The 27,526-nt window shown below is 32.1% G+C and overlaps 1 protein-coding gene across 1 annotated transcript in view; it reads left to right on the top strand.

Annotated features, from left to right (window-relative positions):
• Nucleotides 1-27,526, top strand: part of LOC139501978 (tRNA pseudouridine synthase-like 1) — a 39,461-nt gene that overhangs the window by 11,176 nt on the left and 759 nt on the right. Inside the window, exons 2-7 of the mRNA XM_071291290.1 lie at nt 10,755-10,857; nt 12,573-12,703; nt 15,041-15,124; nt 24,544-24,702; nt 25,599-25,836; nt 26,532-26,694. Coding sequence (XP_071147391.1) covers nt 10,755-10,857; nt 12,573-12,703; nt 15,041-15,124; nt 24,544-24,702; nt 25,599-25,836; nt 26,532-26,694 — 878 coding nt within the window. The remainder of the gene's footprint in view (nt 1-10,754; nt 10,858-12,572; nt 12,704-15,040; nt 15,125-24,543; nt 24,703-25,598; nt 25,837-26,531; nt 26,695-27,526) is intronic.

The raw sequence follows: 27,526 nt of genomic DNA on the forward strand, positions 1-27,526 counted from the left end.
ATTATTGAAACCTCCTTGGAGACGGTAAGCTTTTATATGAATTAACGGTAGAGAGTCTTATAACATGAACACTTTAGGGACTTCTGCAGAAATTTATTGATCGACATGTTTTGGTGCATAGGGCACCGTCATCAGGATAAAAACAATACATACATGTAAAATCATGCGTTGTAAAAATTTTAAACGTCACGATGTTACAATGGTAAGTAACGTTATTAATAGCAACTGAAAGTGAAAGTTCATTTTATATGGATTGTTCATTCTGCTTAAATGCTACAATTACTCATTTCTTATAACATTTCTACCATAAATGAGTGAAAATTACCCCATTATTTTTATTTATTGGCCTGAAAAATTGAAATTTTGTGGAAATGAGAGGTATAGATAGACCAAAAGAGACCTTATAAGGGAACAGTCATTATTTATCAGCTGAGGGGGTCGGTGCATTTTAGGGGGGGAGGGGTCATTGGCAAAAATATCATACCACTCGGGGGGGCGGGGGGGTTACCATCAAAAAATGTTTTTTTATGGGGGGGTCACACAAATTAAAGTTTTTATGTCTGACTAGTATATAAATTGGTAATAGTAAAAGTTCAATGATAAGTTAATATTGATATTAAAAGGCCTCCGAACAAAAAGGGGTGTTCAGATCGTATATAAATTGGTAATAGTAAAAGTTCAATGATAAGTTAATATTGATATTAAAAGGCCTCCGAACAAAAAGGGGTGTTCAGATCCCCGAGCCCTTTGTGTCAATATTAACTTAATCATTGAACTTTTACTGACTTACAAACCGTCAAAAATATATGAAAAGTACATAAAAAGCACTTGCAGAAACCTAATTCCCCTGAACTGGACGAGTCTAAATATGTTAAACTTAAATGATAGTTAAACAGTACTCAGACTGATATATACAATTAACAGTTACCAAATTGAAATGAAAACGGACCAATTTCATGGCATTAGATCATATAATTATTTATTTATGATAAAAAAAAATAGCATCTAAAAAACACCAAATGAAAGTTTTACAAAATTAGGGGGTAAATTATTATTTTTTAGCCAACTTTTCAAAATAACGATTTCTTATTTCATAAATCAGCAATCAAAACCCCCGTACAGACCTCATTTATAACTGACCAATGAATATTATGCCCAACAACTTCATGCTATATATACTTGATGTTTTTGATCTGTCAGTAATCATGAAATAGAATCGTATAGATCAGACCTTAGAAAACAGTAAGTAAACTCTTCCAACAATTAGCTTTTTACACAGCTTGTTTAAGAACTTTTAATCAGACAGTCCTAGATGCATAAGGTCCTTCCCAATATTCATCCGGCAAATGTTCCTTTTGTTTCTGATTTGGTAATTTTCCTATACATTAAGATTCATGCGAATGCAAAATAATTAGTTTTGTATATTCAGTTCAATTACTTAATAGATCTTGCTTTATTTGTGTTTTTTTTAAATAAGAACTATGCATGCAAACTTCAATGAATAAAACCGTATTGAACTAGGTTTCATTGTCCCGATCAAAACGTGTTGGGTGAGATATATTCCCAAGTTCAATATATTATATGAAAACAAACACTTTAATTTAGTCGTCTGTTATTCCCTTTTTGTGTCTAAATGAAGCAAAAACACCTGAAAAAAACTTTTATCTTTCTTAGTTTTATCCTTGCCTGACAAAAAAAACCATGTCATAAATCGTATTTACACATTAGATAAGAACAATAGTAAAAAATATCTAAAACTTTTGAATAAGCATTCATTTATGTGATAAACTGAAGAGACCCCCCCCCCCCCAAAAAAAAAAAAAGAAAAGAAAAGAAAACAACATAAAGATTTAAATGAAAATTGTAAATTATAGCATTTTACAAGATCTTGTCTTTTTGTGCCAAGTACTAGTACTGTAACAGAGATATTAATCCAATTGATTGATTTTTGTTTGCTTTAAGTCCAGTAGCAAATATTTCATGCCTATTAATGACTATATCACATAAATTTTAAATACAATAGGTAGGTCGTACAATAGGTGCAAGAGTTTTTAATTTGATTTATAAAATCTACCCTGAAGTCGATCATCCATGTTTACGTGTAGTTTACAATATCATTTTACGCATCCAATTTAGGTTAGATACTTTTAGCTCGCTTTAGTAACTGTGAGAATTCTGTGAAACTGTATTGTGTATTGTACTTTAGTTTTTGGTATGATATTCTGTACTACCGATCACTATACCGCTCTCCTGGTCGGTCTCGTGTGGGGGCGTTCGGGTCAAACAAAGACGTTAATTAAATTGGTATTCTATTTCAACGCTTAACACGTGGCATCATAAAGTAAGAGCACACACTGGCCGGCTCAGCGTCGGAAATGTGTCCTGGTCAGGTGACTTTTCTTCCTGCGAACTAATATCTTGTGAACTTACACGATAAAAAGAAAGACTCAGCTTGTCAGTCTAGTAAAAAACGGGGTTAATGCTCTTATTATATTTCACGTAATAGTTCTGAATATTAATTTTATTCGCCGCTGGTCGTCATCCATTATCATTATTTATTTTACCGTTTTATTATACAGCGAAGTGTTTTTCTTTTGCTAGTATATATTAAAACTTCTTAAATTTTCACTAATCAAACTTAAAAAATGGCAGGTGAATTTTTTCAAACACTTGTGATTGTTGGGATTATTATCTTTCATGGTAAATATTATAATAGTAAATCAAATGTGCCTTTTGGGATATATAATATTTGACGGAAAATATTGAATTAACTCTGTATAACTTTATTTAGTCATGTGTCAGTTTTGAGCTTATTATTCTGTATACGGAATGTTCTATAAAAAAAGACCGAATGTTGACTCTAAATATTTTTATTTATCTGTGTCTTTTGGTTGCTGTCGCATTAACAGTCAAAGCTCAGACATAAATAAGTCTGAATCTGCTTTTGACTTATAGATGTCTAAATTTGTAAGTTTTAGGATTTGTCTCCCTTTAATGCAAGACAAAATACGACTTAAATAAGTCAAATATTGTTAAGCAAGAAATGATTGACCAGAATCCAAAAGTTGCAAATATCAACTCCTACAAGTCAATAAGTTACCAAAATTGGTCAACTTCAAGAACCACGCATACTTATAAAAAGGTCATGCATCTAAATCAAATAATGACAACATTGAAAGCCAATGCCTTGTCTTCTAAAGAAAAATATGAATGAGAGTCTGAAAAATCGAGGATCATGTTAATTAACCTTACAATGCAACCACCTGGATCCACACTTAATGAGGTAAAACATCTGTGTTCAGTCTGCACGGTTAGCCACTAGTCCGATGCCCCAGACTAGTAAAATTTCATTCGGACTAGTAAGTTTTTGCCAAATTTTGTTTGGCCCAATAAGAAAAATGTCAGAATATTGGTCTTCGGACTAGTAGTTGAAAAAGTTTTTGGTGCAGACTGTGTGTTTAGTAAGGATGTTCAATTAGATAATTAAATATAGATAGATCAATTCCTTGTGAACTCTCAGACAGGTTTTTACTGTCAAAGGTGGTGTAGTTTGGCCACCAAGTCAAGTTAAGTTTTTTCATCAACATAAATACACCTAAACAAGTCTGTCATTTTGTGACTTAGATAAGTCTAAAATTGAAAACACATTTTTATAAAGAATACATGTTTTGACTTCTTTAAGTCAAAAACAGAAATAGACTTGTTTATGTCTGAGCTCTGACTGATTAATGTATACCTTTATCTCCTTTTCTTCAAAACCAAGATTTGCTTGGGTATAGAAATATTTACATCTCTAGACCTCTCCCGTTCCACAGTATACCCTTGCTAAATGGATGCGTTCGTTTGGCTTATTGGTTATATAAATACGCAGCTTTGTCCGATCAAAATATAATAGGAATGTATATCAGATGCCTGGTGCAGTGAGAATTCCATGCTATATTTTCCTTTAAAAACATTAGAGGGAAAGACGATCTACACACGAGTTGAATGATTGAAATATGTAAACAACAAGAAAAGTCAGCTTAATCTTTTTAAATAATTATCAGAGGCGGATTTAGAGGGGGGGCCCAGGGGGCCCGGGCCCCCCCTTTTTAGGAAAAAAATTGGTTGCTTATATAGGGAATCACTGAAGCGTGACTGGAGCGGGCCCCTCTTAGAGCAGTCAGTGGGCCCCCACTTCTGAAAATTTCTAGATCCGCCTGTGATTATAAGTCGCATGGCTGATTTTAACAACATTTTTGTGACTTTTGCTAGAACAATAGTTACTGTAGATGAAAAAAAATATAACAAAACAGATCAGCAAGACAATATAAAAAAAAAATGAAACGCTCAAAATAAGTTGAATCTTTTTTATAAATTGTTGTCAACCTTTTTTTTATCATTTTTTCACCTTTTATGACAACTATTATACCAGTCTGAGATATAAATAAACTTCAAACAGCAAATGTTGTCACCTAGACGAGGGAGCCGTCATTGTATGCTTCAATATATGAGTTAATACCACTCAATGAAGATTGTTTTACTGATGTAGTCCCTCCCCTGTTAGTTTTGCTTGAAATTATACAATATAACCCCTGATGTGTACTACGACAACGCTTTTTTAATATTAAAAAAAAAAGATTAAATGCAAAGAGAAAAATGATGGAAGAAATGCTGAGATGTACGCATAAAAATTGAGGACAAATTATTAAAAATCACTAAATGAAGCTGATAATTTATTGCTCCTTTGTGTCCAGTGGCAAATATGTCATGCATATTCACGACTGGATTCAAAGTGGATCAAATTGAAGCAAATGTTTACTAATTTAGAGTTGCACTTTTTACAATAAGGCAGAGCGTTCGCTAGAGGTAAAACGTATGCCGTAATAGAATAGATTTGAACCACAATGATCGAACTGGTAAAGTTATAAAGCCCTCCTTCCTTTTCAGCTCACCTTTCCAAAAGGAAATGTGAGCTTTTGCCATCACTTGTCGTCCGTCGTCGTCCGTCCGTCCGTCCGTCGTCGTCCGTCTGTCGTCGTCGTCAGTCCGTCGTCGTCGTCGTCGTCGTAAACTATTTCAAAGATCTTCTCCTCTAAAACTACTGAACCAATTCAAACTAAACTTCATCTGATTGATTCCTAGGTTATCTAGAATAAAGTTTGTGTTTTAATTCCCATTTCATAAAAAAAACATGGCCGCCATGGCTAAAAATAGAACATAGGGGTAAAATGCAGTTTTTAGCTTATAACTCAAAAACCAAATTTAGAGCAAATCTGACGGGGTAAAATTGTTTATCAGGTCAAGATCTATCTGCCCTGAAATTTTCAGATGAATCGGACAACCCGTTGTTAGGTTGCTGCCCCTGAATTGGTAATTTTAAGGAAATTTTGCTGTTTTTGGTTATTATCATGAATATTATTATAGATAGAGATAAACTGTAAACAGCAAAAATGTTCAGCAAAGTAAGATTTACAAATAAGTCAACATGACCGAAATGGTCAGTTGACCCCTTTAGGAGTTATGGCCCTTTATAGTCATTTTTTAACCATTTTCCGTAAATCTTAGTTATCTTTTACAAAAATCTTCTCCTCTGAAACTACTGGGCCAAATTTAACCAAACATGGCCAAAATCATTTTTAGGGTATGTAGTTTAAAAATTGTGTCCGTCGACCCGGCTTACCAACCAAGATGGCCGCCATGTCTAAAAATAGAACATAGGGGTAAAATGCAGTTTTTAGCTTATAACTCACAAACCAAAGCATTTAGAGCAAATCTGACATGGGGTAAAATTGTTTATCAGGTCAAGATCTATCTGCCCTGAAAATTTCAGATGAATCGGACAACCCGTTGTTGGGTTGCCGCCCCTGAATTGGTAATTTTAAGGAAATTTTGCTGTTTTTGGTTAATATCTTGAATATTATTATAGATGAAGATAAACTGTAAACAGCAATAATGTAATGCTTGGGGTATACAATGTTTTTTTATACTTTCATCATAAATTATATTATGAACACGAGACAACCGAGACATTTCAGTGTGTCCACTCTTGTTTTTGCTTTTGAAGAAGATATGACAGAATCGAAGAACCATTTATATAAATTAAAAACTCAAAATAATCATTCATGGAAGATTTAAGCAAAAAATTTAAGGTGAGCGCTTCAGACTCTTCAGAGCCTCTTGTTTTTCTCCACGATAAACGAATGTCATATACAAAACGTCATGAATTTACAAACAATAACGGCCATTATAAGTAAATGAGATATGGACTTTTTTTTATAAATTAATTCCCTTTTGCAGCCAACATCTCCCGGTTCGGGACAGGTTATTTATTTCCACAAAATACCACCTGATAATTGATCGAAGATATTTAAGCAACCAAAAGCACTTTCAATCAAACAAATTCTTGAAATGGTAAATTAAGGTATTTTGCTGGGTGTTTTTCCCAATCCTATTTCGGACCCCCTGATTTTAAGAGGGCGTATCTAATAAGTCATGCTCGATTAACTTTTATTGAGTTGAACCTCAACTTAAAGACCTACATCGGGTAAATAAGTTCGAGGTACAATAAGTAGACAATAGAAATCTTTTGTGAAATAAGATCGTCCCAGGTATCTTAGAAAATAAATTTGCGTTGAATAACAATGAAAAATGCACGAGCAGGTTTGTAATTGAGGATATTGAAGTGAGTGTGCAATCTGTGAAATAATGTCTGTCATTATTAAATCTTTGATAGTGTAAAGCACCAGCAGGATGCCTAATCTCTCAAGGTAGTGAATCTAATCACTCCTTTATATATCACAGTCATCTGTTATGGTTCATTATATAATTATCTACAGGATGTGTAAATTTACAATCAAAAGATTAAGAACTGTATGAAACATTTTGACCACTGGAAACAATTCATGAGTTGGAAAAGTTTCTGAACATGCATATTCAACTTTCTATAGTGTTTAAATCATTTTGATGCCATTTTTTCAGATAGAAGGTGTGTATATTCTTAAATCATTTGGTATATTCTTAAATCATTTGGTAATTAATAATAGATATATATATATATATTGTTATGCCTTCTTTGTGTGTATGGCTCTGATCTGGTTCTGGTTTAACATCTAAGAATTGAAATAGTTAAATTCATATTTATGATTTATGTCAACATTATTGTATCAATTATAAAAATCCTTGTAATACATTACTTTGCTCTTCATGGGCCCTTTAATTGGAATAAAACAAATATCTTCTAATTATTTTATGAAATTATTATCATTGCCTTTTTCTCTTTTCTTTATATTTTAACCCCCAATATTCTCTATTCTTTATTTTTTTTCTATTTTTTCTATTCTTTGTTTTTTTTTATTTTCTGTTAATTTGACCCTTTCTTCTTTATTCCTTCAACCCCTTTAAGACCCTCGTAAGAATACTTAATGGGCACCATGGCATTCACACATACAGAACAATACACTTTATGATTTTGAAAAAAAAATCCACCTGAAATAAAAATTAGTGATATTTGCAACGTGTTATTCCAGTTGCACTTTCTATATTGGGATCCTGATTTGTTTTCCTTTCTACCTAAGTAAATTAAGGTATAAAGATAAAAAAGAATTCAGAGACAAATGCCTGTGATTGGGATTGCAATATACAAATAACTATATAATGAGAAAAATTAAAATCCAAGAAAATTATGTTTCCTCTTTTTTTTTTAAATATTTTATCTTGTTCATTTACAAATAATTCTGTGACAGCAAATTAAATGTACATTTATTCATTATAGAGAATAAAAATCATTATTGAAAGTTAATCTATATAAAATTTGTAGAATTATTAGTTGTAGGAAAAAAATTCGATTAATGAATCTTCTGTGTTTTTTTTTCTTTTTTCGATCGTCATCCCATTAATTTTAATTAGCACATGCTCATGTATATAAACATATTTGACATATAGTGCCTTTGATGGCTTTAGTATTACTATTTAAGGATTAGCATTGTCAAAGTTTGGATAACAATATTGTCAATTTTCAAGTCCTACATACACATGTCAGATATTCTAATTTTAGAAAAAAAATCAAGAAGAAAAACTCTTTGTTATACTCTGGGTTTCTCAAAGCCTGTTACAATGAAGCTGGTAGTAATCACCTTCTCACAACTGTTAATTGATTGGAATTTTTTTTTCGAGGGGGGGTCAAACTTTTCAAACTCTGTTCTTAGGAGGGGGTCATTATATGGTTTTTAAGAATGATGGGGGGGTTTCCAACAAAAACATTTATGTGAAAAATTTGAACCGACCCCCTCAGCTGATAAATAATGACCATTCCCTAAAGAAAACCAAGAGGTTCAATAGTGGTATTTATCTTCCTAAAATCATCTTGTGTATCATATTCAACTGTTTGTAGGTAGATAAGATAGATATTTGATCACTTATTGGTCCACACTCTATTCTATCTTGATTCGTCTAACAGTCTTGGTTTGGATTTGTCGAAGTAATTTTGCTTGAATCGTTGTTGATGTCGTCTTCAATTGATAATAGCTTTATTGAAATGTCGTTATTTGTTATGTCGTTGTTCTCCTCTTATATTAAATGCGTTTCCCTCGGTTTTAGTTTGTTATCCCGATTTTGTTTTTTGTCCATGGATTTATGAGTTTTGAACAGCGGTATACTACTGTTGCCTTTATTTATTGAAAAGGTGAATTAAAAATTTTGCAAATTATTTCTAGGTTTAAGTAAAAAAGCAGTAAACATTCACTCACAGCATCAAGGGCAGAGTTGAGACAATACCCAATAGATGATATAAAGGTGCAAGCACTAAAATATATGGCAAGAGTATCTAACACAGAAATTAATCCGTTGTTATATGATGCATATTGCACAACTAAACTGTTGGATGAAACAGGAACCTATTCTTGGTATACTTTTGTAAAAAATATAACTCATGAAAATAATTTAAATATATCTGATATACCAAATATTGACTTTATAAAAGAAAATTATAAAATGAATAAACACATGAAAGAGATTATGCAAGAAAACTATAAAAAGTTGTTCTTTAAAAAATTAAATTCTTTATAACCATGTTAACAGAAAATAATAAATTATTTTTCTATAGTAAATTCAAAAAGAGATATAAACATGATAAAACTGAGCCTTATTTACTTAAAGAGAATAACTTTGAAACAAGGAAAAAATTTACTAAATTAAGGGTAAGTCATTTGTAAGTGACCATATTTTGGAAATTGAAAGGGGTAGATACAAAAATATAAAAAGGGAAGAACGTTTATGTCAACTGTACGATAGTTACATATATGTATATATATAATGTTTTGTTCTTTTGTTATTTTTGTATGATGTATTGTGTTGATTTATTGTGTATGCCTTTAACCCCATTGGGGTACAAAAGTGCATTTATTCAAGAACTTATATATATATAAAAAATATTATACATTAATTGTACTAGATTTTTCTCAAACTATTGAGCTGATTATGACAAAACTTGACTGAAATGCTTGAAATAACCAGTATTACAAAGGAAAAAAGTCACATTTAGTTTATTGAACAATAAAGTCTTCTTTTAAGGTGTAATACCACCAAATCATGGTACGTCACATTCGGTTGCATTATAAAAAATATTCCCTTGAATTAGACAGTTGTAGGTAATTAATCCTACATTTAATTGCAGTAAAAACATTTCTATGTCATAAACATAAATGTCTTGGGTATTTCAAAACACCATTATTTTTTAGTTAGGATTTCTATAGAATATTTTGTAATCTTAACATGGTGACTAAACCTTGTACACAGATAAAATAAGGGGAGAAATTTGATTGGTTAACTTCCAATGATGGTTATTTTCTTATATGCAATGAAATGTTATGTGATTTGTTTATTCTATAGTCAGATAGTACTGGACAGGATAAAACTTTACTCCTGCCAAGTATTTCTTTATTTGAAATAAAGATAAGTTCTTCACATTTTGTTGAAAAGTGCAAATTTAACAAATACTAGGCCTAAAATAAAATATTGTTTGTTTCCCCAATCCCGACCGACCCTGCAAAAACAGTGCTATTCATAAAATTTTATTGTCAAATTTAAGTCAAATATTATTTTATCTGTATTCATTTAAGATTTTCAGGCTTGCAGGATCGTCCAATGTTGTTCAAGCTTTTTGGAAAAAATAAAATTATTTCCCTTCCTTCCGACCCACATCTGGCTTGGCAGGGTCAGGATTGGGGAAACAAACAGTATATTAATTTAGGCCCTAATACCATTAATAGGGTAAATCAATGGTGGCATTACACCTTTAAAATATGGAGGTGAGTAACAGAGTTGGTTGATTTGGTCCAGTAGGGTGAGTTGTCTTGCTTCCTATACAGTAAACATAAATGAGCATTTCATCCAATTTGTGTAAGTGACGTCAGACTGACAGATATAAGATTCTGATTGTTTTTTTATTCTGAAAAAATGTCAATTAGAAAAATACAAAGATACAAATTTTCTTGCTAAATTCAGTCTGCACAGTTAGCCACTAGTCCGATGCCCCAGACTACATGGACTAGTAAAATTCTTTCTCAGACTAGTAAGTTTTTGCAAAGCTTTGTTTGGACCACAAAAAAAATGTCAGAATATTGGTCTTCGGACTAGTAGTTGAAAACGTTTTTGGTGCAGACTGTAAAATATGGATTTGCTTTATTACATCCGTCCCTGAAACAATGAATAAATCTACCAAAATCATTCAATAATTAACATGATAAAGTTAGTTGATTTTCTTTAATCTACATTAGTTGTTTTACAAAAAGTTATATATATCTTTATTTGTTTTATTTCAGAGGATTACAGAGACAGAGTACCACCGGCATTGATGACACTGTTCAAGGAAGACTTGTGGTACAGCAAATAAAAATATAGTTTGTGTTTGTATACATACCCGCCTTTTTATGAATAAAGAAAGTCCTAACCAAATGAGGGGGATAGGACCTAAGTCCTTTATTGAGACTCCAGGATTGGGTGTTTTGAAGCTCAGGTCAGGATTTCGGGATTGACCCTTTCAAGATCCGGTACTTTTTTTTTCAAATTTCGGGATGTCAGGATTTTTATTTAATTTATTTTAAGTCAAGACCTCTGTATTTCATGTTTTTAAGCCCTGGATTTCGGAATCAGGACTCCTCCTACACCCCTCTTTAATTCATTATTGCAACTGACCATGCATATATCATGTATATGGAAGTTGATAGTGACAAAAAAGTTTCCAAATACCAGTCAGGGGTGCTACTTAAACAAGTGATTTCATTATCATCTATTTCAGTGATTTTTTTTATATTCAGTTATCACCTATTTAAATTAAGTGATTTTGGTGTTTTCTTTGATCTTCTAATGCTGATTTCAGTGATTTCCCATATTTTCACAAACTTTTCTTTAATTTTCCTACATAAATCATGTAAATCAATTATCCCTTTATCTTTGGATATCAATTTCACCAGTGCACTTGGGCAGTAAGTTAGTGTGCTAAAGCTTTTAAAAGTACCCTTGGGAATTGTTCTGTAATCAAATATTCATTAACTACTCTTATAATCAGACAAAGGTCAACAATATTAGGTGACCTGTTTGGTTTTCTTTAGAATTAGAATGATTTATTTTAAGGCTAGAATTAGAATGATTTATTTTAAGGCTATGTCCTGATCTACAAATTATTCCAGTTTTTTGCATATTTAAATAAACTAAAAACTGTCAGGCTTATCATGCAAATGACAATTTCTTCATGTACATAGTTGTTTTTCATTGGAATTCTGGTCTTTTTTCCTATAAAAAAATCAAGCTTGTGTGATAAATATCCAAAAATTGTTATAATCACTTATCATGCTTTATATTGAAGTGATTAAATTTTAATAACTTGTTTCAGTGATTTTGAAAAATCTGTGCGGAAATTTTAAATAATTCAAAGCCAAATCACTTAGGCCAAATAAAAAAGTATGTGTGGTTCCAGTTACATCTGAAAAAAAAGTTAGGGTAGGTACTAAGGTAGGAATTTTTTTTTATTTTATGGTTTTTTTTTTACATTGAGTCTATGGGAGCAACATTCTGACTTTAACAGTGCTTAATGAAAAATGACAATAAAATCTTTAGGGTAGGCTATTTTTAAACCAAAAAAGTAGGGACAGTAGGTTAACTGGAACCGCACATATATTTTTATTTGGCCTTAAAGAAGTACCACCCCTGAAATACATGTGATACAATTAAGGCTTTAACTTACATGCATAATTGTTTACTTTATACACATTATGATTTTTATGGAGAATAGTTTCATTACCACTCATACCACATCTTATTTCAAGATAAAAATAATAGCAAAATAAAAAAGTTACACAATTGTTTGATTGGCCTCAAATCTTTAATGACAGAATTGTTCAGTGAAGGAATGGATTACATAACAAAGTCACTGTGTGAATGTCTTTTTAAACTTTTTTTTACTCTTTCAACTAAATGACATGAATGTGAAGGAGATTCTAACCCCTTGATTTGGACATTTGTATATAATAGTATATAATTCCTTAAAATTTTAAGATAGAAAATAAGAAATGTAAATGATATGACTGTATTTACAGGATTTTACCAGAGATGTGTTAAGGCGTGACCTGAGTGACCCTACAGCAACGTTGTCATCATTGGTGTCCAGTAGAACAGATGTAGGGGTGCATGCATTAAATAACACAATAACTGTTGATTTTCCAGACAGGTAAAGTTTGAAGTATCAATTAAATTTTCAGACAAAACAGTCAACCCATTGTTGGGTTGCTACCCTTGAATTGGCAATTTTAAGGAAATTTTGCAGATTTTGATTATTATCTTGAATATTAATTTATAGAATGCATATAGAGATAAACTGTAAGCAGCAAGCATTTAAGATTCATTAGTGGAAAAACTATATTTGCTTTAAAAAACCATTTAAAAGGGAGATAACTCTAATGTTTTATAAACTATTTAAAAGGTAGATAACTCCAATGTTTTATAAAACTATTTAAAAGGGAGATAACTCCAATGTTTTATAAAACCATTTAAAAGGGAGATAACTCCAATGTTTTATTAAACTATTTAAAAGGGAGATAACTCCAATGTTTTACAAAACTATTTAGAAGGGAGATAACTCCAATGTTTTATAAAACCATTTAAAAGGGAGATAACTCCAATGTTTTATTAAACTATTTAAAAGGGAGATAACTCCAATGTTTTACAAAACTATTTAAAAGGGAGATAACTCCAATGTTTTTTAAAACCATTTAAAAGGGAGATAACTCCAATGTTTTATTAAACCATTTAAAAGGGAGATAACTCCAATGTTTTACAAAACTATTTAAAAGGGAGATAACTCCAATGTTTTATAAAACCATTTAAAAGGGAGATAACTCCAATGTTTTATAAAACCATTTAAAAGGGAGATAACTCCAATGTTTTATAAAACCATTGAAAAGGGAGATAACTCCAATGTTTTATAAAACCATTGAAAAGGAAGATAACTCCAATGTTTTATAAAACCATTGAAAAGGGAGATAACTCCAATGTTTTATAAAACCATTTAAAAGGGAGATAACTCCAATGTTTTATCAAACCATTTAAAAGGGAGATAACTCCAATATTTTATAAAACCATTTAAAAGGGAGATAACTCCAATGTTTTATAAAACCATTTAAAAGGGAGATAACTCCAATGTTTTATAAAACCATTTAAAAGGGAGATAACTCCAATGTTTTATAAAACTATTTAAAAGGGAGATAACTCCAATGTTTTGTAAAACTATATAAAAGGGAGATAACTTCAATTAGATCCATTAGAATCTATTATTAAGTATTTTATAAAAGTAAATAGAAGGGAGATTACTCCAATGAAATCTAAAATTTTCTAGATCACTCTTTAAATGTTCGAAAAGTTTCAAGTTTCATCAGAATCTTTTTTGTATTTTTTTCATTAAATGTATTACAAGATGTTGATTGCATGTATCGTATATGAACTTTGACTTCTCAAAATTAAAGAACGTTTTTGAAGACAGGCAATGTCGTATTCATTTATTTTTTTTGTAAATTCATATTTTGTTACTTTGAATTTATTTTTCTTTATTTAGAAAACAAAACAGACAATAGCATGATTTTATGATGCTACAAAAAATATTAGATATGAAGAGACTCATATCATTTACTAGCCTTCATTTCATAATTTCATATTCTGTTATTTTGTATTTATTTTTCGTATAGAGAACAAAATGAACAACATGATTATATGATGCTACAGTAATTATTAGATATGCGGAAAATCATATTATTTACAATTATTCCTTTAATCAGTCAGGGGCATTACTTAAACAAGTAACAATTAAAATTACCTATTCAAGTTATGTTGAAAACGAGGCTATTTTAAATATTACTTATATAAGTAACTTTTCTGAATATAATTTTTATAGGTGTCTAATAATACAGATTTTACTAGGTGTAACATTTTTTCACAGTCATCTGGTTATTTTTCCCCTGACTTATTAAATCTAATCCTTCTGAAACACTCATTAACTTTTTGACGCACTTATCTTTCATACTGACGCTTCTTGGTTAAAGATTGGTATCTTGGGACAATTAAATTCTCATTTTCCTCCAAAATCTTGAAGGTAGACTGATATAAATAGATATATACTTGTGAATTGATTAGGACTTGAAGTTATTTATAATTTGTAACCCAAACCAAGTACACATGTTCCTTAAATAAGTTTTAATACTAATTTTATTAAAAATGTATCAAATAACTTATTCGAGTAATATGTTTGTCATAATTTTTAAAGTAACACTTCATCTCTATTATCCTCTCAAATATAATAAATTGTTAACTTTATGATACGAAATTATGTAAAAATTCATCAAAACTACATTTAGTCTATGTTTTATTGAAATTTAAAATAACTCTTTTAAGTAATTATTTTATTTTCAAAAACAAAAATTACTTTTATAAGTAACTTTAAAAAATTACTTGTTTATGTAATGCCCCTGACTGTTAATAGTTTCATAAATTCATTTTTATTTTTATTTTTATTTAGAAAACTAAATGGAGAACAACATGATCTACTGTGGATACAAAAAATATTGAATATAAAACTTGGGAAGAAAGGAGAAGAAATAAGGTAAAACTATTGATTAGGGTTGGTATGAGGGGTTATTTTCTCTCACATTTTTATGCCCCACCTATTCTGGTCTGTACTTCCCTTCATTAGTTCGTCCGTCCGTTCATTTGTCCGTCTGTCTGTCATGCTTCAGGTAAAAGTTTTTGGACAAGGTAGTTTTTGATAAAGTTGAATACCAATCAACTTGAAACTTAGTACTAATGTTCCCTAAATATGATCACCTTGTATCATCGGTATAGCTGATATAGGTACTAACCAAGCAGCATGATGGATTTTGAACTGACATGGTAACAAAAAACGTAGTTTTGTTTTATCTACATTCAGTGTACATTTCTCAACATCTGAAATTCCTGCTCCAAAATAATTAACCCATTGATTTTTTCCCATTTATAAGACAACTTTTATATTTTAATAAGAACAATCAACTTTTACATACACAAGTAGTTGTGAATGTCAACACCAACTTTCAATTTCTATACAGTTGACGAGCCGTTTACATGTTTTATCTGAAAGAAAGGTAATAATTACAGGGCAAAAGTAATAGTTACCAAACATAAACCTACCTGTGATTACTCATTCCTTGAAACATATTGGGTAATAAACAAGTGTGAAAATAAAGTTTTTGTGTACTGTGTATTGTTGTTCTATCTTATCATGCAAAGTGGTTGTAAAATCACAATTTTATGAACAAAATACTCTGCAGGGACCAATCGGGAATTAAGTTTTGGCTGACCCAAGCAGAATAAAATATTGCCGCCCATCAGGTCCTGCACAGCAACAAGTTTTGCCGGACCTGCATAAATTCTGCCCCTTAGGTCCGACAGGTTCGACGATTAGTTGCATCTCTGTGTACAGTTTCTTTTCGGAATAAAATATCAAAAAACAACATATGTATGAAAGATGTCAATGCCAATTATTGAAACAGCTATACTTATCACGCACACACAGTGGCATTCTATCAGAAAAAAAGTTGCAATGAATATAGAATCATATCGGATGAGACAAGCGCCAAGTGGTTTGACAGGTATTTGCACATGTTTTTAGTAATCTTTTTTGTTTTGGGAAAATAATGAGACTTTTTTAATCATCAACCTACAATCAAATCATTTCTCAAAACAACAATTATATTTAGATTGAAGTACACATTGATATTATGTGAACAAAACAAAGATTTTCGCTACTGTGTAAGATCAACATCGATCACGCCTGCTTGGTTAGTATCTAGCTATATCCACTGTATTGATGATACATGGTAATGATATGATCTTTCTAATGTTAACGCCAAATTAGAGTTTATACCCAAACTTTACAGTCCACTGAACATAGAAAATGATAGTGCAAGTGGGGCATCCATGTACTTTGGACACATTCTTGTTTTGCTATTCTTCATAGATTAAGTGCAATATTCCCTTCCCCAATTATTTTAGCACCCAAATATTCTCTTTATATTATTTGGCCTATTTTTTTAGCTCACCTGGCCCAAAGGGCCAAGTGAGCTTTTCCCATCACTTGGCGTCCGGCGTCGTCGTCCGTCGTCGTCTGTCGTCGTTAACTTTTACAAAAATCTTCTCCTCTGAAACTACAGGGCCAAATTAAACCAAACTTGGCCACAATCATCATTGGGGTATCTAGTTTAAAAAATGTGTGGCGTGACCCGGCCAACCAACCAAGATGGCCGCCATGGCTAAAAATAGAACATAGGGGTAAAATGCAGTTTTTGGCTTATAACTCAAAAACCAAAGCATTTAGAGCAAATCTGACGTGGGGTAAAATTGTTTATCAGGTCAAGATCTATCTGCCATCAAATTTTCAGATGAATCCGACAACCCGTTATTGGGTTGCTGCCCCTGAACTGGTAATTTTAGGGAATTTTTGCTGTTTTTGGCTATTATCTTGAATATTATTATAGATAGAGATAAACTGTAAACAGCAATAATGTTCAGCAAAGTAAGATTTACAAATAAGTCAACATGACCAAAATGGTCAGTTGACCCCTTTAGGAGTTATTGACCTTTATAGTCAATTTTTAACCATTTTTCGTAAATCTTAGTTATCTTTTACAAAAATCTTCTCCTCTGAAACTACTGGGCCAAATAATCCAAACTTGGCCACAATCATCTTTGGGATATCTAGTTTAAAAAATGTGTGGCGTGACCCGGCCAACCAACCAAGATGGCCGCCATGGCTAAAAATAGAACATAGGGGTTAAATGCAGTTTTTGGCTTATAACTCAAAAACCAAAGCATTTAGAGCAAATCTGACGCAGTAAAAGTGTTTATCAGGTTAAGATCTATCTGTCCTGAAATTTTCAGATGAATCTGACAACCTGTTGTTGGGTTGCTGCCCCTGAATTGGTAATTTTAAAGAAATTTTGCTGTTTTTGGTTATTATCTTGAATATTATTATAGATAGAGATAAACTGTAAACAGCAATAATGTTCAGCAAAGTAAGATTTACAAATAAGTCATAATGACCAAAATGGTCAGTTGACCCCTGAAGGAGTTATTGCCCTTTATAGTCAATTTTTAACCATTTTTTCGTAAATCTTAGTAATCTTTTACAAAAATCTTCTTCTCTGAAACTACTGGGCCAAATTAAACTAAACTTGGCCACAATCATCATTTGGGTAACTTGTTTAAAAAATGTGTGGCGTGACCTGGCCAATCAACCAAAATGGCTGCCACGGCCAATAATAGAACATAGGGGTAAAATGCAGTTTTTGGCTTATAACTCAAAAACCGAAGCATTAAGAGAAAATCTGACAGGGTTTAATTGTTTATCAGGTCAAGATCTATCTGCCCTGATGTTTTCACATGGATCGGACAACCTGTTGTTAGGTTACTGTCCTGAATTGGTAATTTTAAGGAAATTTTGCCGTTTTTGATATTATCTTGAATATTATTATAGATAGAGATAAACTGTATACAGCAATAACGTTCAGCAAAATAAGATCTACAAATAAGTTTACATGACCAAAATAGTCAATTGACCCCTTAAGGAGTTATTGCCCTTTATAGTTAATTTTTAACATTTTTCATAAATTTTTGTAAATTTTTAGAAAATATTTTCTACTGTAATTACTGGGTCAAGTTCATTATAGATAGAGATAATTGTAGCAACAAGAATGTTCAGTAAAGTAAGATCTACAAACACATCACTATCACCAAAACACAATTATGTCAAGAATTTATCCGTGTCCATTTTTATATGACCGCAAAATTTGAAAAATTTTTCGTCGTATATTGCTATCACGTTGGCGTCGTCGGCGTCGTCGTCCGAATACTTTTAGTTTTCGCACTCTAACTTTAGTAAAAGTGAATAGAAATCTATGAAATTTTAACACAAGGTTTATGACCACAAAAGAAAGGTTGGGATTGATTTTGGGAGTTTTGGTCCCAACATTTTAGGAATTAGGGGCCAAAAAGGGCCCAAATAAGCATTTTCTTGGTTTTCGCACTATAACTTTAGTTTAAGTAAATAGAAATCTATGAAATTTTGACACAAGGTTTATGATCACATAAGAAAGGTTGGGATTGATTTTGGGAGTTTTGGTTCCAACAGTTTAGGAATTAGGGGCCAAAAAAAGGCCCAAATAAGCATTATTCTTGGTTTTCGCACAATAACTTTAGTTTAAGTAAATAGAAATCAATGAAATTTTAACACAATGTTTATGACCACAAAAGGAAGGTTGGTATTGATTTTGGGAGTTTAGGTCCCAACAGTTTAGGAATTAGGGGCCAAAAAGGGACCCAAATAAGCATTTTTCTTGGTTTTTGCACCATAACTTTAGTATAAGTAAATAGAAATCTATGAAATTTAAACACAAGGTTTATGACCATAAAAGGAAGGTTGGGTTTGATTTTGGGAGTTTTGGTCCTAACAGTTTAGGAATAAGGGGCCCAAAGGGTCCAAAATTGAACTTTGTGTGATTTCATCAAAAATTGAATAATTGGGGTTCTTTGATATGCCGAATCTAACTATGTATGTAGATTCTTAATTTTTGGTCCCGTTTTCAAATTGGTCTACATTAAGGTCCAAAGGGTCCAAAATTAAACTTAGTTTGATTTTACAAAATTTGAATCCTTGGGGTTCTTTGATATGCTGAATTTAAAACTGTACTTAGATTTTTAATTATTGGCCTAGTTTTCAAGTTGGTCCAAATGGGGTCCATAATTAAACTTTGTTTGATTTCATCAAAAATTGAATAAATGGGTTCTTTGATATGCCAAATCTAACTGTGTATGTAGATTCTTAATTTTTGGTCCAGTTTTCAAATTGGTCTACATTAAGGTCCAAAGGGTCCAAAATTAAACTAAGTTTGATTTTAACAAAAATTAAATTCTTGGGCTTATTTGATATGCTTTATCTAAATATGTACTTTGATTTTTGATTATGGGCCCAGTTTTCAAGTTGGTCTAAATCAGGATTCCATATCAAGTATTATGCGATAGCAAGAAATTTTCAATTTGCACAGTATTGCACAATAGCAAGAAATATCTAATTGCACCATATTGTCCAACAGCAATTAATTTTCAATTGGAGTTATCTTTCTTTTTATAGAATAGTAGTTGATAATATATGTTGGAAATTTGCCAGACATGACTATGATGTCATTTTCTATTTTTATTTGCCAATAACTTTATGTAAATAACTTCATTGGAAATTTGCCAATATAAAATGTTGCTGATGAAGCTTTTTTTCCTTATCTTATCTAAAATGTTTTTAGATAATGTATGTTGGACATTTGCCAGACATGACTATGGTGTCATTTTCTATTTTTATTTGCCAATAACTTTATGTAAATAACTTCAATTTGCCAATATAAAATGTTGCTGATGAAGTTTTTTTTTATTGTTTTATACAATAAACAATGTATATTCACTTTTACTACCACCCAATCTTTACCATTCAGTGATAACAAGCACTTTATTTTACATTTTAATATTTCATGATGTATTTAAAAGAGTAGTTATTGTTGCAAACTCCATTAGAAATTTGAATTGATATCAGTTTTGGAAAAAGGGAAACGGGGATGTGAAAAAAAGGGGGGGGGGTTAAATTTTTCTCATTTCAGATATCAAAATAAAAAGAAAATTTCTTCAAACATTTTTTTGAGAGGATTAATATTCAACAGCATAGTGAATTGCTCAAAGGCAAAAAAAAAACTTTTAAGTTCATTAGACCACATTCATTCTGTGTCAGAAACCTATGCTGTGTCAACTTTTTAATTTTAGATTTAAAAAGTTTGAAGAAATCTTTAATTGATTTGTAAAATCTTGACATTTGTTTTGTGTAAAAAAAAACCATGTAATGTCAAAAATTTGATCACAATCCAAATTCAGAGCTGTATCACGCTTGAATGTTTTGTCCATACTTGCCCCAACTGTTCAGGGTTCGACCTCTGCGGTCGTATAAAGCTGCGCCCTGCGGAGCACCTGGTTTAATATGCACAAGACCAAGGTGAGCGACACAGGCTCTTTAGAGCCTCTAGTTTTGTTCTTCATTTTTAGCTCACAGGGGCCCCGTGTGAGCTTATGCCTTCACTTGGCGTCCGTCCTCTGTTGTGGTCGTAAACTATTTCAAAAAACTTCTCATCTGAAACTACTGGGCCAAATACCTTCAAACATTAACAGGGGTATCTAGTTTATAATTTGTTTTGGAAGTTTTGATCCGTTGTCAAACATGGCTGAAAAGGCTAAAAATAGAACATAGGGGTCAAATGCAGTTTTTGGCTTGTATGATATCTCAAAAACTAAAGCTTTTAGAACAAATCTGACGTGGGGTAAAATTGTTCAATTGGCCAAGATCTATCAGCCCTGAAATTTCCAGACAAATTAAACAATCCATTGTTGGGTTGCTGTCAATAAATTGGTTATTTTAAGGAAATTTTGCAGTTTTTTTGGTTATCTTGAATATTATTATAGATAGATATTAACCCATGTTAACTGTAAACAGCAAAAATGTTCAGCAAAGTAAGATCTACAAAACAGTTTATTGACCAAATTTTCTATTGACCCCTTAAGGAGTTAATGCCCTTGAAGGACAATTTTACACAAGTTTTAGTTTTTTAACTTTAAAAAATCTTTTCAAATGAATCTAGTATAAATTTTGTGTTTTATTTCCTTGTATGCCAAGAAACATAGACACTATGGTTAAAATGGAACATATGGGTAAAATGTATTTATTTGCTTTTGAAGAAAATATGACAGATACAATGAACATTTTTTTTGAAATGGCATTTTCAAGGCACTCATTAATATAATACGGGAACGCAAAAAATAATCATTGATGGAAGATTTAAGCTAAAAAGTAACAGGTGAGTGATTCAGGCTCTTGAGAGACTCTTGTTTTTGCATATTTTCTGTTTTACTTGCAAAGTATTTTTTATCCCTTTAAACTCCATCCAGACCCTAATTTATAGACAACAGAAAAGTACTGTAAATTCAGAAATTATTGCATGCATTTATTATAGCGATTTTAATCATTTTAGACTTAAATGCAATTTAATTTTTATGATTTTACAAAAAATCCTGTTTAATTCATATGAAATGTTTTAAAATGTAAGTTTAAATTATTGCGTTTACAACTCGGTCACATCTTTTGCAATAATAAAAACCTTGCAATAATTACTGAATTGACAGTGTCTGTATTTAGAAAGTGATTGCTGTATGTATGAGCCACTGGTAGATTCAGAAATTTTCATAAGTGGGGTCCTGCTCCAGTCACGCTTCAGTGATTTCCTATATATATTCCGCCTCTAGATCTGTGAACACCAGTGTCAGAGCAAGTACATAAGAATAAGATCTGTGAACAATTTAAGTTGAGTGTTTAAATTTATAAGACCTTGTCAATTACAGAAATAAAGGTTTCTTACAGCTCTTTTCCTAATATATGTAGAGCAAGACTTAGGTTAGCTTGCTTGCTATATTTGTATATTGTACAATTATATTGCTATAATGTCCAATTAAATTAAAATATGATATATATAAAGATTTAACTAAACTATATGTATTGTTTGAAGATGTCAATCTTAATTACAAAGCTTAAATAAACAATTATACAAGCATAGCTATCATAGCAAGCAAGCCAACCAAAGTTTTATTCCACAAGCATTAGGAAATAAACTGTAACGGACCAAAAGAAGGATTGAGGAATTGTGGGAATCACTTGGAAAAATTAGAATAGAGCTTTCTTAAAAGTCTGTAACTGTTTGTAATTGTACAAAACAGACCAAAATTAGTCATAAATTTGATATATAAATATTTTTAAATCAATGAAAGAGTTACACATTCACATATATTCAGGCCACAATTAAAAAAATTTTGGTTTGCCCAAACCCTACCCAAAGGTTGAGACAGTGGGTAGGTAGGTATGCATTTTCTTTTTTTTTTTTTCGAAAAGAGAAATTGAAGTATCAGGTGTTTATTAGTCTTCATGCCTATCTGATTAAAAAAAAAACTTCTTCAAATCAGGACAATAAAAGAATTTGAGTAGGCAGCTTTTTTCTGGGTAGGTATCGTTGGGCAAACAAATCTATTCTTTTTTATGGCCTTGTGCACTTAGCTTGCATTTATAAGGTCAATTTCTATCCAACACAGATCACATATTGTTTCCATGGAAATATATCCAAAACAAAATGTTTTACTTACTGCATGTGTGAACATTAAAAATAGATTCTTTGATTAAAAAATAATTTTATTTACCCACAACAAATTGTGTATACAGTGTAACCTGCCTAATCCTACACCTAAGTATTCCATGTACATATACAGTGTAACCTGCCTTATCCTACACCTAAGTATTCCATGTACATATACAGTGTAACCTGCCTAATCCTACACCTAAGTATTCCATGTACATATACAGTGTAACCTGCCTTATCCTACATATAAGTATTCCATGTACATATACAGTGTAACCTGCCTAATCCTACACCTAAGTATTCCATGTACATATACAGTGTAACCTGCCTTATCCTACATATAAGTATTCCATGTACATATACAGTGTAACCTGCCTAATCCTACACCTAAGTATTCCATGTACATATACAGTGTAACCTGCCTTATCCTACACCTCAGTATTCCATGTACATATACAGTGTAACCTACCTTATCCTACACCTAAGTATTGCATGTACATATACAGTGTAACCTGCCTTATCCTACACCTAAGTATTCCATGTACATATACAGTGTAACCTGCCTTATCCTACACCTAAGTATTCCATGTACATATACAGTGTAACCTGCCTTATCCTACATCTAAGTATTCCATGTACATATACAGTGTAACCTGCCTAATCCTACACCTAAGTATTCCATGTACATATACAGTGTAACCTGCCTTATCCTACAACTCAGTATTCCATGTACATATACAGTGTAACCTGCCTTATCCTACACCTAAGTATTCCATGTACATATACAGTGTAACCTGCCTAATCCTACACCTGAGTATTGCATGTACATATGCAGTGTAACCTGCCTTATCCTACACCTAAGTATTCCATGTACATATACAGTGTAACCTGCCTTATCCTACATCTAAGTATTCCATGTACATATACAGTGTAACCTGCCTAATCCTACACCTGAGTATTCCATGTACATAAACAGTGTAACCTGCCTTATCCTACACCCAATTATTCCATGTACATATACAGTGTAACCTGCCTTATCCTACACCTAAGTATTCCATGTACATATACAGTGTAACCTGCCTTATCCTACACCTGATTATTCCATGTACATATACAGTGTAACCTGCCTTATCCTACACCTGAGTATTCCATGTACATATACAGTGTAGCCTGCCTTATCCTACACCTAAGTATTCCATGTACATATACAGTGTAACCTGCCTTATCCTACACCTAAGTATTCCATGTACATATACAGTGTAACCTGCCTTATCCTACACCTAAGTATTCCATGTACATATACAGTGTAACCTGCCTTATCCTACACCTAAGTATTCCATGTACATATACAGTGTAACCTGCCTAATCCTACACCTAAGTATTCCATGTACATATACAGTGTAACCTGCCTTATCCTACACCTAAGTATTCCATGTACATATACAGTGTAACCTGCCTAATCCTACACCTAAGTATTCCATGTACATATACAGTGTAACCTGCCTTATCCTACACCTAAGTATTCCATGTACATATACAGTGTAACCTGCCTAATCCATCACCTCAGTATTCCATGTACATATACAGTGTAACCTGCCTTATCCTACACCTCAGTATTCCTACATCCAGCTTTAACCAACACATTTTTTTTATATTATGAGTATTCTGACACCCTGTTTAATCTGACATTTTTTCTTGACCCCCAGTGTGTCGAATTACATAGGTTACAATGTATATAGTTAACAGAAGAATTAGATTAAAGAATATTTTTTTTCAGAGTTCACAGTATACAGCAGGTAGCTGATAATTTCCGCTGTTTCGGTAAACCTTACAGAAGACATTATATCTACAGATTAGGTATCTTTAAAGATTCAGCCTACACCAGCACTGGTACACCACTACCAATCATTGACAGGGGATTTGTACACCTTATACAGTAAGATAACATCACAATGTACATATCTCCTTCTTTTCTGTAACTTCCTCCTGCTATTAAGGAGCACATCTAAAATTTAAAAATTGAATTGTGAGAAGAACAAATGATGTAAAGGTCACAGTATGGTCTTAAACAGTGAGCAACACCCATACCGCATTGCAAGCTATTAATATCCTTGAAATGACAAATGTAAATCAATTTAAGAGAGAGAACTAACAGCCAATTTGACATTTAAAACAATAAATGAAAACTATATGAATAGATTGAAGAAGATGTGGTATGAGTGCTAATGAGACAACTCTCCCTCCTCATCACAATTTGTAAAAGTTTAAAACCATTATAGGTCAAAGTATGGTTTTTAACACAGAGCCTTGGCTCACACCAAACAGCAAGCTATAAAGGTCCCCAAAAATGACTAGTGTAAAACCATTCAAACAGGAAAACAAAAGGTCTAAAATCAGAAAAAAGAAACCCCTATGAACCAAATGAACATAGGACAACCACTAAACATCAGGTTCCTGAAGCATGTTTTGACGTTTTAACTACATTGGTGTCATTGAATTAACCAACACAATAGTAAATGCAATAATTTCTAAATTGAAATGCAGTGGCGGATCCAGAACTTTTCCTAAGGGGGGGCCTGCTGACTGACCTAAGAGGGGGCCCGCTCCAGTCATGCTTCAATGATTCCCTATATAATAAACCAAATTTTTCCCACGAAAAGGGGGCCCGGGCCCCCCCCCTGGATCCGCCTATGAAATGTAAAATGTTGAACTGAAGCAAATGTAGCTGAATATATCTTTTATGGAGAAAGTGTACCGTAACCCACTAAAAGTTGATTAGATCATACATCAGCTTTTTTTTATTTAATTTCATGGATGTTTTTTTTATTGCAGCCCACCTTTCAGCATGGATAAATTTCAACAAGCAGCAGAGGTTATGTGTGGAACCAATAATTTCACATCATTTACCAGTGTGAAAAAAATAACTGAAGAATTCAAAAATCCAGTACGAACAGTTTCAATAAATGTAAAAAGAGATGCTCCTTACATGGCAGGATCCACAGAAGAATGTCAAGAGAAACTAGAATTCTGGGATGTTCATATTATCAGTAAATCTTTCATGTATAAACAGGTATGCTGTACTTTCATATGGAAGACAATAGTATTCAGGACTCCAGGTAATCTGAATTTCTTCTACATGTGTATGCCTAGGGCCATTCACTTGCAGCAATGTCAAATCAAATGTAGACATCTAGATTTGATGTGTCTGTCAGCCTGGCATGTAGTGGTAACCAAACAGTACAATTTCCAAGAAAGAGGACTAATTCTAATCTTATCTTATTTCTAATTTCACGTTGGTTGTTTCAAATAAGGTTGAGAATGGAAATGGAGAATGTGTCAAAGAGACAACAACCCAACCAAAGAGTTAAAATAACCAGCCCACCATTGAGTCTTCAAGACAGCAAAAAATATGGCAGCTGGAGGGGTGCTTAACTGGCCCCTCAACAAAAATAAGTACTAAGTAAAAAAAATGAATTTCATACTAAACTCCAAAACATATAAATGAACTAAAATAAATAAAAACATACAAGACTAACAAAGGCCAGAAATTCCTAACCTGGGCAAAAATGTGGCAGCATGTGAAACATTTTTTTGTGAGAAAATAAAATAAAAGAAAAGAACAAACAAATGCATTTGAAAAATCTAATACTAACCTTGAAGCAATGAATACTAGTACATAGCAAAGTTATCCTATTATAGGATCCCTATATCATGTGAAGTCTTTTTAAGTAACTGCTGACAATACATCTTTATTTCTTTATTTAGATAAGAAGAATGGTGAATGGTTTAGTAGCTGTAGCCTGTGACATGTGTAGTGTGGAAGATCTGAGACAAACATTAAAAGATCCAGCTCATAAAGTTAAAATTCTAGAAAGGTCCTTTCCACCATGGGCTTTGTTTTTAAATAATGTGGAATATTATCCTAAAGGTAAGAATATCATTATCATTAACATTGGTATAGCTCAGATCATGGAAGTAATATTTTAAAGGAATAACAACTAATTAGCAAGTATAAATGGCCTGCCGAGCTATGTACTAAAGTCATATGATTTTAGTCTCAGTGGCAAGACCCCTTTGGTTACTATCTGTGATACCCCGGTTGTAAATGGCATCTGAAATTTCTTATCAGTCACGTGATTTTTCGAGTCCGGTAATGTTAAAGCACTTGTGTGAAATCCGAGGTTTATTAATTAGAACATGAAGAAGGTGGCGCTGTAACATGATGTGAAAAAACTTGAAAAACCGACGAGAATTGTTCAAACTACAACAGTTAAGCATGGAAAATTGACTGTAAATATTAAAATTGATAATCACCCAGCCTTGTTCTCCAATTTCAAATGTGATAGCTGTCAGTTGAAACTATTAACATCGAATAACCAGAAATAGGAAAATTGGACTAAAATAACAAATTGAACGAATTACTCTATTCAGCAGCGTACATAAATGGAATGTAACGAATGGACTATTCCGGTTACTTCGCACGTATATACGACAAAAACTTCTCTGTTCGTAATTCTCCGTGAACACGAAAATGACCGAAAAGTGTCAGTGATTTGATCCATCACATTTTGAGAATCAACTTCCATGACAGATATTAAACCAATTAACGAGTTATTGAAAAATGGGCGGTAACGCAGATGAAACCTTTGAAGTGAGGAAGTGGTTATTCCTTTCAGTATAACTTCCATGCTCAGATCATCATGGTAACAAAATTGAAAATAGCAGAATATATTTTCATTATTATATATCACAAATGCCCT

The sequence above is a fragment of the Mytilus edulis genome, chromosome 13 (genome assembly GCF_963676685.1).
Source record: "Mytilus edulis chromosome 13, xbMytEdul2.2, whole genome shotgun sequence".
NCBI classification, from domain to species: domain Eukaryota; kingdom Metazoa; phylum Mollusca; class Bivalvia; order Mytilida; family Mytilidae; genus Mytilus; species Mytilus edulis.